Source organism: Biomphalaria glabrata, chromosome 4 (genome assembly GCF_947242115.1).
Source record: "Biomphalaria glabrata chromosome 4, xgBioGlab47.1, whole genome shotgun sequence".
Lineage (NCBI taxonomy): Eukaryota > Metazoa > Mollusca > Gastropoda > Planorbidae > Biomphalaria > Biomphalaria glabrata.
This window is the reverse complement of record NC_074714.1, coordinates 1516900-1532158: the sequence shown is the minus strand read 5'-3', so window position 1 is coordinate 1532158 and position 15259 is coordinate 1516900. Positions and strand designations below refer to the sequence as shown.

At 36.8% G+C, this 15259-nt stretch overlaps 1 protein-coding gene across 2 annotated transcripts; it reads right to left on the bottom strand.

The window, feature by feature from the left end:
• Window positions 1-3344: 3344 nt before the first annotated feature.
• On the bottom strand, window positions 3345-15048 carry LOC106078754 (39S ribosomal protein L2, mitochondrial-like). 2 transcript variants are annotated; one of them, XR_008777566.1, is made up of 6 exons: window positions 14896-15048; window positions 13141-13230; window positions 8971-9128; window positions 7168-7416; window positions 3773-6866; window positions 3345-3655 (listed from the first exon to the last, which is right to left on the bottom strand). XR_008777566.1 is itself a non-coding variant. In XM_056026829.1 (5 exons), exons 2-5 carry the CDS (start codon window positions 13221-13223, stop codon window positions 6454-6456), a joined length of 903 nt encoding a protein of 300 aa, XP_055882804.1. In that variant the 5' UTR covers window positions 13224-13230; window positions 14896-15048; the 3' UTR covers window positions 3345-6453. The 2 variants fall into 2 exon arrangements, 1 of the variants encoding a protein (XP_055882804.1); XM_056026829.1 differs by having other exon boundaries at window positions 3345-6866.
• Between the last annotated feature and the right edge of the window lie 211 nt (window positions 15049-15259).

The following is a 15259-nucleotide window of genomic DNA, read 5'->3' as shown; positions in this document are numbered from 1 at the left end:
CTACTTTACTTTTGAGTCTTCCCTCCTAACCCACTGGCGGATCCAGGGGGGGGGGCGGTAGGGGCGATCGCCCCCCCCCACTCGGCCGACTCCCCCCCCCCCCTCGGAGGGGGGGGGGGGCGGGCAAATTTTATTATAGAATTCACACAATTTGTATACGAATTTATTACTTATGTTAAAAATAAATACAAATTATTTATATTTCAACTTATTTTTAGATTATTTCGCCCCCCCCCTCTAGTATGTTGGCCGATTGGTGGGGTCGGGAGGGGGCGATGGTATCAATCCCGCGGTCCAATTTTTTTGTAGAAATCACAGCTTGCTAATAGAATCAATGTAATATCTATATCGTGTAGACTTGTTATTGATTTTTTAACCGATCTTTATATTATGTCGTTCCCTGTTTGCCGATTGGTAGGGGGGGGGGGTGACGAATACCTCTTCTGCCCTTCCCACCCTAACCCTTTGAGTGGGGGGGGGGCGGTCCGTTTTTATGGAGAAATCATAGTTTGTGAACAAAATTAGTTGAATTAATATATACATTTTATATTATGTCGCTCCCTTTCTGGTATTTTGGCCGATTCGGTGGGGTGGGGGTGGGGCGATTGCATGTACTGCCCTCCCCACTCTAGCCCTCTGAATGCTGGGGGGTTGTGGGGCGGTCCTATTTTTGTGGAGAATCATAGTTTGTGAACAAAATTAGTTGAATATCTATATAATATAAACTACGTATTGATATGTGACCCATTGTATATTATGTCATACCACAATCTAATCTCAAATAGTATCATTAGTAAATTTAAATGAAAAAGGGTTGTACCAGGAGGAAGGGGCGATACATGCAATCGCATTTCCCCCATCATAATTTATATACACTATAAATTAAATTCTTATATTGAGTCGCCCAACCCCTATTCTTTAATGCCAAATGCAATCTTTAGCAGAAATTATTAAAGGAGCGAGGAATAATCGTTTTCACTCTACCGCTCCTCCCATTTCCAGACAGAGTTTATTTAATTTCACATGAATTTATCATAATTATTTTAAGTAAGACTTTGCATTGGAAAAGTTAGAATTCAAACGAAATTTTTCAGTATTAGAGCCATGATTGAGATGAGTTATAAACTCAAATAATGTTTTCATAGTCGCCTTTTACCAACCTTTACTCAATCTGATATTTTTCTAGTTAAATAAATTTGGGACTATAATTCACAATTTAGAACTCTATCGTATTGAATACTATTTATTGAATAATTTTTTTTTCGGCGGCGATCCCCAAAGCAAAAATCTAAATATGTGGGGTGTCTTTTCAAGGAACAAAGCGGTTTTATTTGCAATGTATTAAGGGCCTATAAATTCATATTAAAATAATTTTCAAGTACAACATTATTCAAAAGGTCCTTTTTTAATAGTATGAATAATGAGCTTCGAACTCCATTGATGAATAATGAGCTGTAGATGTCAGGAGAATACGTTTCTGCAGTGAAAAAAGAAGAAAACGCTTTTGGCGCCGGGGCTTCGCCCCGAAATCCATTGATGAATAAAGAGCTGTACTTTTCAGGAGAATGCGTTTCTGCAGTGAAGAATGCAAGAAAACGCTTTTGGCGTCGGGGCTTCGCCCCGAAATCCATTGATGAATAAAGAGCTGTACTTGTCAGGAGAATGCGTTTCTGCAGTGAAAAAAGCAAGAAAACGCTTTTGGCGTCGGGGCTTCGCCCCGAAATCCATTGATGAATAAAGAGCTGTACTTGTCAGGAGAATGCGTTTCTGCAGTGAAGAATGCAAGAAAACGCTTTTGGCGTCGGGGCTTCGCCCCGAAATCCATTGATGAATAAAGAGCTGTACTTGTCAGGAGAATGCGTTTCTGCAGTGAAAAAAGCAAGAACCCCACAAGAGAACCTTATAGCGCTGCCCCTGTTTTGTTTTTCACTGAAGGTTGAGAAATGCTGCTTTTTTATAATTCTAATATATATATATATATATATAAAAACATATATATATATGTATGTATATGTGTGTGTGTGTTTGTGTGTGTGTACGCACGTTTATGCATAGGGTTAGGGTTTGAAAAAAAATCGCCCCCCCCCACTTCAAAGTTCTGGATCCGCTAGTGTCCTAACCGTTATTTGAAAGTTAGTGATTTGTTTTAAATAATCAGATATAAATCATATTATGGTATCTAGGCATTGCTCTGCTAGATACCGGTACGAAATAAATGTAAGTTGGTCAGAAAATTGCTGGAGTCATTTTTTTTTTAATATAATAAAAAGAGTTGAATTAAAGATCGTCTAAATTGGCGTTTTTTTGGCAATAAACTGAACAATGCCAAGGACGCTAAATTGAAATTAAGTGTTGCCAACTACATAAAAATAAAAGCTAATAAAAATTAGATTCTGCAGTACTAAAAAAAAAAATTATTAGCGTCCTTTACCTACCCCCCCCCCCGGCTCATCCCTTCTTTTATTCTGAACACAACACGCACCAGAAAGCTAGCTATAGTGTAACAATTAAAACTGGGTCTTTGTAAAATGTTTTACATGTTTCGGATGTTCCTTCAGAGTTGAAGGTAGTTTACTTCCTAGTCCAAAACCTCCCGCAGGACGACGGGGAATGGGAGCGGGCAGGATTTGAACCCATCGATAAATCCGAACGACAGTCCAGCGCGCAAACCTCACGACCAGGCAGCCACCCTTTTACCCTCTTTAGTAAAAACGATTGTGGAATTCAGGGAACAAAAAAAGAAATAATAGCTGTTTTGAATCTAACATCTGATTGTTTAGACAATGCATGCAAATGCTGCATTATTAACCCAAATCAATATAATTTTTTTAGTTGCCTTTTTTTTCCCCTTCAAACATCTTTTTTTTTTTTAAACATCTAACATTCAGGACGATCCCATACCCTCTCCCAAAAGGAAGAGCATTTCAAGCTTTTAAACAAGGACATTTCGAAAGCCATTTCAAGAGAATGTGCACATGATTTAATTTTCTGTTTACTTTTACTTCATTGCAAGAGGGAAGGGACGCTAATGATTAGATTAAGTTGAAGGTTTTTCTTGACCTACTCAAAGCTTACACACAAGTGACAGGTTTTATGTATTCACCTTCACATACCCCTTAAGTCTGTTGAACCATTAGGGCACCACACATGATCTGTCAACTAACTTTCTCCATTCCTTTCACCTTGAATAGTGTCAAGATCTTGATATCAGCTCTTGATGGCTATACGTCTAGGGTGATTCTTACTGATGTAATTTAGCTGATAAAACACACACATCACAGATGACTATGGATTAAAGACCACAATATTCAATAATGATATAAATCATGATCTCTGGACACAAATTTGCATATGAAAAATAAATATTTAATTAACAACTATAGTTACATATAACATGTGATTCTAGAATTAAAATTTAATAATCACATAGACATTGATGCTTGGCTGTAGGTCACGATGAACTTTCCATTTCTCTTGTCTCTCTCTCTCTCTCTCTCTCTAGTCTCTGCACGGATCCTGGAACCCAACGTCACAGTCCGCTCAATACTAGAGTGATATCCCCTTGAGTAGCAGGCAAAGATACACCATATATAGATCTACCGTCTCTGACCGTCAGAATGTCACTAAGACTCAGACAGTCGCCAAGACTGTCACTCTAAATAGACAAATAATCAAGATATCGCTAACAACTAGCTAAAGCGCCATACTATTTATTCATAATCTATTAACATCTAATGCTAGATATATAACTAATAAAAACATTTCTTCTTACCCTGGTCCTTAAGAATTAGTTCCTACATGTTGTCTCTGGCAAACAACTCACACATCTTGGAGCCAAGATCGCGAGCCAACCTCGGCGACTTGCTCCCAATGTCTGTATGTGTCGTCCACCAGAAAACGCCTAGCACACGACACACGCCCCTGCTAACACTACATGGCGCTGTGTCCCGACTGCCCCAAACTCTACTCTATATAGGCTGAGTATCTAGCCTACGCCTAAACTAACATTACTAATGTCTGTCCCGACCCACATATCAGTCTCTCTACAAGACAAACACCTAACTGACATTGTCCTAACCTTTGTCTGGTCTCTGTCAAGTCTATCGGTGAGCTTTGATAACATCTATTAAACTAATTAATAACCCTTGCACAACACTGTGACATCTTCCCCTTCTCCTTTGACTTTTGTTGCAATATTTGCAACCAAAGTCACACTAATGCGACTGTCTAAACTGCCTCTACCACCTCACATTTTGAGAACAAATTCTGGAACTATATTGAGACATAAAAATAATGTTATAGAACACATGCAGCATTGCTAACCAAAGTCTTTAGGCAACTGTAGCACACTGGAATAAGATTATAAAATCATAAACAAAGTGGTTGTAATTAAGAAGAAAAAAAAATCAAAACAAACATGTGAACATCGTCATCTCATATATCTGCACTGCAACTGTCACAAACTTCAACTTTAAACATCAAATAATATAGTCATGAATCTCTGCAAGTAGATTTACAAAAAAAATATACATCAAAGTGAACATGCAATTCTGCCAATCAAATCTTGAGTGCAAGTAAAACACGAATTAATATAAAACTAAAAGTAAGAAAAATGATATCATCTAATCATGGACAAAGTTTTTCGGATTGCAAGCTCCACTTGCATCTTATTTTCGACCTAAATATAGAACAGTATAATTCAATATATAAGTAACTAAAACATAATGATAATAAAATGAAAATACAAAATTCATTAGCATCCCTATAATAGAATAGAAATTGTAAAATGGCTGTACTCATTGCCAGTGTCCATCACACATGTCGTAGAAAAAAAAACAACGCTTTGTCATTTACTTCAGTGTCTGTTATGCACTCTCCTCCATTAGAAGGACTCACTTGACTCTTCAACAAACAACTCATGTTCCACCTTGGATACAAATGTCCTAAAACGTCAATTTTCTGAACTACCTAGATAGCGTGTACATTAATCGCCATAACTCAGCTAAAGCTCAAATATTTGCCAACAAAAAAAAATCTATGTAAAAAAAAATCAATACCAATTCAAGCTCGTCAGGCCTAAACTTTAACATCTTAGTAATATCAAACGTTGAACAAACTAATCAAATGACCTTGATAAACTGATGATCTGTCAACACAGCAACATCTCACTGAAATAAAAAAATCCACGACATACCTAATGTCGGATATTCTATATAGAGCTATAGCCAACTATCATCAACACGTTCAAGCAAAAAAAATAGACGGCATACAAAAAACTGAAACCAGGCCCAACAAAACTCGAGACCCACTGTAAAAAAAAACAACTCTTGCCGCAACAACAAAAAATCATTACGTCACCCTGTGACTTAACTACCATGAATCCGTACAACAAGGACACACCAGGTAAAAAAAATCAACGCTCGACCTCAACTAAGAGGGAGAAGAAAAACAAATGTCCCTGCCCTCTGGCATGGCACTGGAAACGAAATTCCAAAACTTCCATTAACAACTACAAGGTTTGATAGGCATTACTAAAATACATGGGTGGGGTAGACACTACATGACCCAACGCCATTGTCTGTCTCTCAAACCCCCTATCCCGCCTATCAAAACACCAAAATGGCAACAAAAAAAACAACTGGCCAACAGTACTGCTCACCTGGCTAACCATCTACAAAACTTAACAAGCTAAAAAGCAAGAAAAAAAAATAACTGAGGACAACGACACTATACGTTTGCCCAACGCGAACATACAGGTCCAACCCCCTTCTACCTTCTCCAAACAATAACTCGCCCCTGTCTGCCTGCAAAAAACACAGTATAAGCACAGTATAAATGTAACACTGCCCAGTGCAGTAATTATGCTTTAAAAATAATGTCCACCTCTTTCTATCCCACCTCTATGAAATCCCTAAGCTCCCTATCAAAAATAAAAACAAGAAAACTTACTCTTTCAATCCATGTTTTTATGTTGTGTACACATTGCTTTCTTTGTCTGCCTGCTCTTCTTTTCCTTGGTACTGTTCCCTGAAAGAAGGTCTTAGCAAGCTCTGAGGGCCTTGTGATATGGCGATAAAGTTTTAATTTGTGCTTTTTGACAGTGGTCAGTAGGTGGCCATTTACCCTAGTAATAATGTTTCGAACCTCATTTGACATGCAGTCTTAGTAAGTGATACCCAGGATCCTTCTGTAGCATTTCAATTTCATTTATGTATTAGGTAGAACAATTTTAAGACACTGAACATTTAAGAGAAGATAAAGAAACAATAACAGATCAAAATGAAAACTACACAAAACTGAAAAGTTAATATATTTATTTAATTGTTAACATGAATGAATCTATCCTCCGATGGCCATAGAATGCATCTATCCTCAGCTAGTCCTAGAATGTATCTATCCTAAGATAGTCCTAGAATGTATCTATCATCAGATAGTCTTAAAATGTATCTATTCTCAGATAGTCCATCTGAAAACTTCAGGTGGTTGAACAACTGGTTTTGCCTCATAGGCAGGCTTGATAGGTCGTATTTTACGTCCACAATAGCCATCTTTTCTCTGCCACCAGCCACTTTTTGGTCTTATTCCCCGCCACCGACTCTCCCCTGCAGTCTTCATTTTCTTGGTCTTGTGGTGTTCAGTGTTTGACACTCGCCCAACAACAACCATACACCTTTCAGATAGAATAATTTCCCGTTTGGATGGCATGCGGACAATGCATTTGTTTCCAACTCTGCGGATATACAAGGCTGAGGTGCCAGCAGCTAGAGCAATTGTACCCCCATCTCCGGGAAGTTGCTCAACATTGTGGATCAAAGTGCCAATAGGCAGTGAACCGATTGGATAGGCGTCTCCATCAGAAGCTCGTACTGAAACAGACAAAAATTAATTAGATTTAGAAATTTGATTTCGAAAATTTCTAAAACAGAATGATGTTTCCACGATTGATGTCTTAAAATTCTTTACTGGCAATACTGAGGACACTATCTGAATTCTCTGTAAGAATTTGACGGCAAAAATGTTGAAATAAAAAGATAAAAAAAATTAATAATATATCAAGGTTTCATTAGAAGGATAAATGATCTTGTTTAAATGGGACAACAAAATGGTATAATTAAGTTGTTCATTATAACAATAGAATAATGTTTTGGGAAAAAAAAAACCACTGACCTGGCATGGCTGTTAGCACACCAGACGTCTTGATCAGATCACCTTCTTTCATTTTCTCTGAGGCAATTATGTAACGTTTTCTGTCCCCGCCTGCCACAACTGCGATATGTGCAGAGCGACAAGGATCTTTCATAATGACATTGACGTGTTCTACTAAAGGCTCGCCCTCAGTTGGTCCAATCCTTTTGTTATCTATCATTCTGTATAACAGTTTATCTCCTCCACCAATTCTATGGACCCAGATACGGCCTGAAAATCAATAAAGTAGACGCGTGAATAACTTTTTAAATTGATAGACAAATACACAATTACTTTCCCAATAAACTTACTATTCTTTCTCATCCCCCCCCCCCTTTGTACATCTAGCTTCCAATTCCCTCATCCCCAATTTAATATGTTTTTACTTCCTTAACATTTTTGAATAACTTTTTAAATTGATAGACAAATACACAATTACTTTCCCAATAAACTTACTATTCTTTCTCATCCCCCCCCCCTTTGTACATCTAGCTTCCAATTCCCTCATCCCCAATTTAATATGTTTTTACTTCCTTAACATTTTTATGATGGACAAAGTTAGTTCCCCAAGAAAAACAAATTACTTAAGACCTATCATGAACCAATGAACAGATACTACATCTGTGATTTGTTGTCTTTAAGGTGGAATAACGAAAGGGAATGGTGAAGAATTTAATAACTGTGTATTGCTTTATTTATATTGATTTATCTAGCAGAATTCTTAACTGACTGGAGAAATTAATCACCCGAGCATCAGGTGAATGCCCACCATTTATCATGATAGCTTCTATGGGAATAAATTATCTGGGATCTCACCTGCTGGCTCGCAGGAAAAAAAAAATCTACAAAAACTATTCACCCTACCGAAAAGAATGGACAATCAATTAAAAAGCTCTAGGGAGTAGGGATCTCACTAGATGGTTAAGTACAATTCTAACAACCTAATTATGTAGAAAAAAAATATATTGGTGGGCTTCATGCTTTAATAAATGAGCAAATAGAAAGAAATTGTGTGTGTGTTTATACTTGATGTGTAATGAGGAGTAACTTTTCGAATTAAATTTTCTATAAATAGCATATTTATTCAAATCGTGAGACATTAATGCGTACATTTCCTGGCAAAAGGAGAGAAGAGCACTCAACAATTATTCAAAAGCAAAGCAATTTCAAGATTAATTAAGAAAACTGTCTACAAAACTTTTATGAGACTAGGCACTGACAAATTCATTAGACAATTTAATAATTAATTGAGAGGTTATGCCTAGGAATAACACATATAGCTATTCCAGTACATAATGATTATTGGTGGTGGATAGCTTACACGTATTGATCAGGAGCAATACAAATTCTGAGATAAACCATCCTATAATGGAGTAAATTTTTAAAAAAGCAGATTATGCAATAAAAGGTGCTAAAGTGGTGTACAAGCCACACACACAAAAAAAAAGAGGCTGCAGACCCTCAATAAGACGGCTTGGTCCTATGGAGATGGATCTACAATTTGGAAATTGGAGAATAATAACAAAAAGCTCTTGGGAGATCTGAATGGAAGAATTTGTTAAAGCAATTTATAAGCTGACATTTATTTATAGTAAAATATAAAAAAAAGTACACAACATAAGTGGTCAAATAACACAGGAAGGATAAAGTTTCCACCAACATCTAAACAGAAAGAAAAGTGTGAGATTATAATGTGTAAGTGTGAGATTATAATGCAAAAACTCCAACTAAAAACAACAACAAACATTTCAAAGAAGCTCGTAGAAAGTAGTTCTTATGACTCACCATCAAGACCTCTGCCTCCCGTCTTGGCTGTCTTCAATGGAGTAAGTGTGTAGTTTTTAAAGTCGACATGAGTCTCAAATCTAAATTTTCCAATTTTAATATTTTTTGGTAATCGGCTATTGAAGTTTTTCAAACTATTAGAAGACTGATGGAAATTTCTGTGAATAAAATAGCAAAAAAAATTGAAACATTCAAATAAATTTCATTAAAGCGCATATTATGTAGCATTTTTTTAAATATTAGTAGGCAACTTAGAACATATTAAGTGATAGTGGAATTTTTCCTTAACACCCCACAAAGACAAAACAATATATTAAAAAATTTTAAAAAGCATTTACATCTCCTTAACCAGCTAGGAGGTCTAGGGGAGTACTGTAAGCTCCCCTAGTGGATGCGCAAGCATCAATTATTTTCCTACATACTGAACTGCAGTAATGCATTCACCTGGCAGCACACTATTCATCCGAGTAGAAAAAGAGAAGGTCAAATAAGAAGAATAAAAAAGGGGCAGCACTTAATACTGAAATGTGAGGGACATTCAATGTATATATAGACATGTACATCACTAATGAATGTGATCATTTTGAGATCGTCTAGGTTCTAAGCAAGATATCTTGTGGTAGGCATGTTTTTGCCAAGCATAAGTTGTAACAATACAATTTTACAGAACTGAATAGAAATTTGACCATTGGATGGATTAAATCGCATTTTGGAAGACATACTGAAACGTCCATTTTAAATGAAGTTTTTAAGTTGATCTAATGAATATGATATAAAGCTTCCTACTTTGATGATGGAGCAACATCTCTTACTATAATTTTTAAATTTTTAACATCGGTTAATATTAATAATGGTGTTTTTAGCTTTCACTTTCACCTATCCATTAGTCTATTGGGGCACCTATTTGTCAACATTCTCCATTCCTCTGTCTATTGCCTTGGATAGAACCTTTTTCAATGGCAGGCCCGTCCATTCTTTTATGTTGTCTTTCTCTGTCTGCATCTTCTTCTTTTTCCTGGTACTGTTTGTTTGTTTCTTTGTGATGCGGTGTTTAACTTTATTGCTATTCAAATATGGCTTTTTGCTTGTAAAAGGCTTAATATTAAACTTAAACCAATAGATTGACTAGAAGGTCATAAAACTTATTTAGGATTACAGAAAAAAAAATGTGTGCACACAGCAGCAAATCATGCTTTTAATCAAGAGTTCAATTAAGCAGGATATCTAAACCTATTTCTTTTTTCTTCTTCTTTATCATTTGGAACTTTAGCATAACTTGTACTATATTGATGAACTACAAGCTGGATGAGGCCAAACAACTATTCCAACATCAGAGATAAACTGTAATAATGGCAAATAAAAAATAGTCCTATATCTGAGATGACAAGCACAAAGGTTTCCAGATCAGACAGTTCTATATTTAGGTTTTTTGCTGAGAGGGTTATTTTAAGGCAACTTAATAAAGAATTTTGTTTTGAGGGACATTGTCTGCATTCTCTGGTGCCACTTTTACAATACTATATGTCACTTATTTCAATTTTCTTACAGAAAAAGTTTCAATCTGCTGTGCCCTTTTCAGATGCTATTATATGTTGGTAGTGGCATCATAGCTTATTAATATATATTGATGGTAAGGCCAAAGTCTGAGCATGCTCTTGAGAAGTCACTGACGATGCTCTGCAGATCGTTTTCAGAGCAGGCATTTAGGGGAACAGTCGTCAGCAAATAGCAAGTCTCTGATTACTGCTGCATTTGTTTTTTATTTTGCTTTAAGCCGCCTCGGGTTGAATCAAGAAGGGTGAAGACTGAAGTCTTATATCTACCTGGGAAAGCCTACTCGGATCCAAGCAACACTATAAATGGACAGGATATAAACGCAGTGGACAAATTCACATATCTTGGCAGCACACTCTCCAGAAATGGAAAAATCAATAGTGAAATCGACCTGCATATCGCCAAGGCCAGTGCATCCTATGGCAGACTGCCTAAAACTGTCTGGAACAGACGTGGTATCATCACAAACACAAAGCTAGGGGTCTATAGAGCTGTCATCCTCCCTACATTGTTCTATGCCTCAGAAACATGGACAGTTACAGTAAACATGCAAAGAAACTGAACCACTTCCAGATGACATGTCTGAGAAAAATACTAAATGTCAAATGGCAAGACAAAATACCAGATACAGAAGTCCTTCGAAGAGCGTGTCTGCAAAGCATCCACACAATCCTGATGCAGTCCCAGCTGTGATGGGCAGGTCACGTCTACAGAATGGAAGACCACTGCATCCCTAAACGACTCTTGTATGACCAACTAAGCGAAGGAAAGCGCTCGCAAGGTGGTCAAAGAAAGCGCTTCAGGGACACCCTCAAAGCTTCTCTGAAGGCGTTCAGCATAGACCCAGGCACCTGGGAGACAGAGGCACATGACAGAGCATCATGCCGTCGTGCTGTGAAAACTGGCGCACAGGTTGCTGAGGAAAAAAGAACAACGCTGGCAGAAGAAAAACGTCAGAAAAGAAAAGCAAGGCAAACGACACTAGCTTCAGCTGGAATAACCTGCCCAGTGTGCGGCAAAACATTTCGGGCTCACATAGGTCTCACCAGCCACATGAGGAGGCATAAAACCCCAGTGCAAAGCCCTCAGCCCCCTGGATGACAAAGTGGTCATCATCGGACCACGATGGACGAACTATATACTATTAATATATACATCTTTTTTTTTCTGTAAGTTGTTAATAATAAATATATCTTTTTTTTTTAAAGATTTGTTAGTATTGTCTTGAATGATCTGTGTTAGATGTGATTTTTTAAAATGTTTCACATTTTTTGTTTTGCATGTTATATGGCATCATATACTAATGGTGGGTCTATGTAGCTAATGTGATTCACTTCTTGTCTGTGACAGCTAACTTAATTCTTCTGAGCAGATTAAGGTAAGTTATTGGTATACAAACTTTTCTTTGTAAATTTTGTTTGAGATCATTATTTATCTTTCTTGCATAGCTTCCTTTAAAATGTTTGTTTGTTTGTTTTACATGTTTCGGATGTTCCTTCAGAGTTGAAGATAGTTTACTTCCTAGTCCAAACCTCCCGCAGGACGACGGGGGATGGTAGCGGGCAGGGTTTGAACCCTCGACCGCCGATAAATCCGAACGACAGTCCAGCGCGCAAACTGCACGACCAGGCAGCCATCCTTTAAATAGCTTCTTGTTTGGCTTCTTTGCAAGTAAAACATTTTTCATTTTACCAAAGTTAATTTTGTGACCAAAATTTCGCAATGCTGTCCTCAGCGACAATATTTTTGATGTCTTCACTCTACAGTTGTCCTGAGATGTTGGTTTTATGTGGTTTGTTGTAAGGTACTTATTTCTGCACTTTCTCTAGCTTTTTTTTTAAATTTCTTTGACTTAACTTTCTTCCTTATTGCTTGCAAATTCTCTAGTTTATTATTGATTCCACATTCACATTTTCCGTAATTATTACTTAGTTAAAATTTTTTAAAAAAATCTTTAGCATTCTAATAAAGTTATATCTAAAATTCGCTGCAAAGAATTTTTGTCAATCTTTAACATCAAATCATAGAACTTTGAGATGAAAAAAGTTTTACTGAATGCTGTCTTCAAACTAAAATGAACAGTATACATTAAATTTACTGCTTGATCATCAGCATTTTGTCACTGCATCACAATAAAAAAAACTATTTAAAATAAATTTATCAGCATGGTTTACTTGTGTTCTGAGAGAGGGAAAATATTAATATTAAAGGCCGGAATAATAACATTTCAGTTTTGCTGATCAAATGTTTCAATATATTTTATAAGTTCAAAACTCAAATAAGCCTAGGTCTAGTCAAAATAAGTAAGTTTTATTCTTGTTCCTAAACATTAACAGAAACATTTCTTTCCATCATAAAAATAATATATCTTGATTTTATTTTCAATAACATTTTGTACATCTGTATGTCAAACTAAATATATATATCTGATCATTTCAAAAATACTTCTCTACATAAAAACTGAGATCACTGATAAAGAAAAAGAGAAAAGTATTAGATTAAACTGTAGGAATGTATCAATAAACCAAATTGAAATTTTTCGTACAATTTTGAGAAAAAATGATAACATATGACATGATATTGATAAGATGTTTTAATTCCGGAACTTACTCTTACCTACTAGACGCTTGAAGTGAAGAATTACTAAGTCTACCCACAGCCAATCTGGCAAAGTTCTCTATTAATTTATTCAAATTCATGATTTACCTGCAAAATGGTACAAATAATGCATGTCAATTTAAAATATCACAAAATTAAGAACGGTAGCTATTACTTTAACAAATATCTTTTTCAGCTTTAGTATGTAATCTACCCATGGTTATGGTTAAACTCCATTATTAGCCTTTTTTTTTTAAATTCCACCCTATAAAAATCACTCTTGTGCTTTTTAAGTAATTATATATATATATAGTTTGGGGGGCACCTTTTCTAGCCCTGTCCTCATGCTATGGAGGTGAGCAGTGCTCTCCAAAATAGGGCTACTCAGGGGGCTGCTGGACTCCACTGCTGCTCTGTGTCAGTGGTGAACGACCATATGGCCTGAGCCGCCTGTGTGCAGGGTTGCAGCTATGGCTCCCAGTGTGCCCACACCTACCACTTCACTGCTTGCCTGTCGCCACAGGACTTTGGTTTGGTTGTTTTGGGTGGGGGGGGTGGGGTGACAAGTCACTTGCGCTGGAATTTGGATTAAAGTGAGGAGGATTCACTCTCTCGCCCTAAAGCCCATCCTTTTCCGGAAGCAAGATTTGGTCAAGACGTCTGGGGACAAGTTTGGGTGCAGTGGATGACCAGAAACTTTCTGTGTGTCTTGGCCTACTCTTGAGTACTCCACAGCACTGTGCTGGTACTTGCCTTTCTGTCCGATTAGTCTAGTTTTGTGACGTTACGCACAGGCCGCCATGTCCAGGCTTCATATGCTAGGTTTGACAGAACCTCAGTGTACTGAGTGCCATGGACACGTCGGCTACCCTCTACCTGGTTTAGCCGGCCAGTGAAAGCCATTTCTGGGGTGTGGCTGCTGCATATGCTACAGCTTCTGGGAGCCACAGGTGAGAGTTGGGTACCGAGTGGGGACCAAGAGTGAGCCAAGCTACCCTCAAAAAGAGGGTACGACTGCCTGTCCACTAGAGGTGCTACCCCTCCTAGATACCCCATACACCTAAGTAATTATAAAATAATTGAGTATTTTTCAAAAGTTTTTTTTTCTAATAGTGATATATGATTATATGAGTTTTTCCTTTTTGTGTTTTTTGCTTTAGAGGGGAAAATGCATATTTTCAGATGATAAACCATACTCGCGTATTTTCGTGTCCATTTGTATACAAAATACACAAGATGGGTACTTGTAGGGAACTCTGTAAATGACAAACTCGAAAGTAAAAAAAAATTGCTTTTTGAATGTAATAAAAATTGATAATTTAGACTCATGTTGCAGTTGAAGTGTTTAGTCGTGTAGAGGTCTCTAGAGCCTAGTAGTGAGTAGTACTCTGACTCTGAGTAGAGCCTAGTCGCCCTAGTAGTAGTCTAAGTAGTAAAGTCCCAGTCTAGACTAGAACGACTAGAGGCTCAGCAGGCTAGTAGAGTAGATGATGTAGCTCTAGATTCTAGAAGAAATCTAGATTTATTCTATAGTCTATACTCTATACTATACACTATAGTCATGATAGTCTATACTACTAGTTATAGTAATAGTGTCACTATAGACACTATAGTCTAAGTATAGTTTACTATAAACTATACTATAGTAGTAGACTATAAATTAAGTTACTTTGTCTTTGACTTGAGTTTCTAGTTTCTTAAGTTAAACTAGATCTAGGTCTAAATAGATCTATTCTAGATACTAAGATAGAACCCTGATTCTGCATATCTCACCTAGTAGCTTAAATCTAGATTCTAGAATATATCTAATTCTATTATTATTATATTTTGTTTTAGATTTTAGATTCCATTTTCCTTCAAACTTCAGATGCAAAGGTCGTCGCCATTTTGACACTGACCAATGTAGCTCTATAGATAGTCTATATTAGATATTGATGTAGGCCTATATAGATTTATAATATATATATATCAGTGTTTTCCAAACTTTTTCTTCTTATTTCGGAGAATTTAGTCGAACCCTTGTTATATTTAATTAGATCTATTCAGACGTAACTACAAAAACGATGATTACGTCCTACGCGTCATGCATCTAGTCATGCAGTTTAGATTAATATTACTTGTTCCATATGCTAGGACA

Excerpts from the sequence above, each read along its gene's own strand:
- LOC106078754 (XM_056026829.1), bottom strand. The coding sequence starts at position 13,223 with ATGAATTTGAATAAATTAATAGAGAACTTTGCCAGATTGGCTGTGGGT. Across the intron at positions 7,417-8,970 it reads GGGAGGCAGAGGTCTTGATG|GCCGTATCTGGGTCCATAGA; the intron begins GTGAGTCATAAG and ends ATTGATTTTCAG. Across the intron at positions 6,867-7,167 it reads TGTGCTAACAGCCATGCCAG|TACGAGCTTCTGATGGAGAC; the intron begins GTCAGTGGTTTT and ends TGTCTGTTTCAG.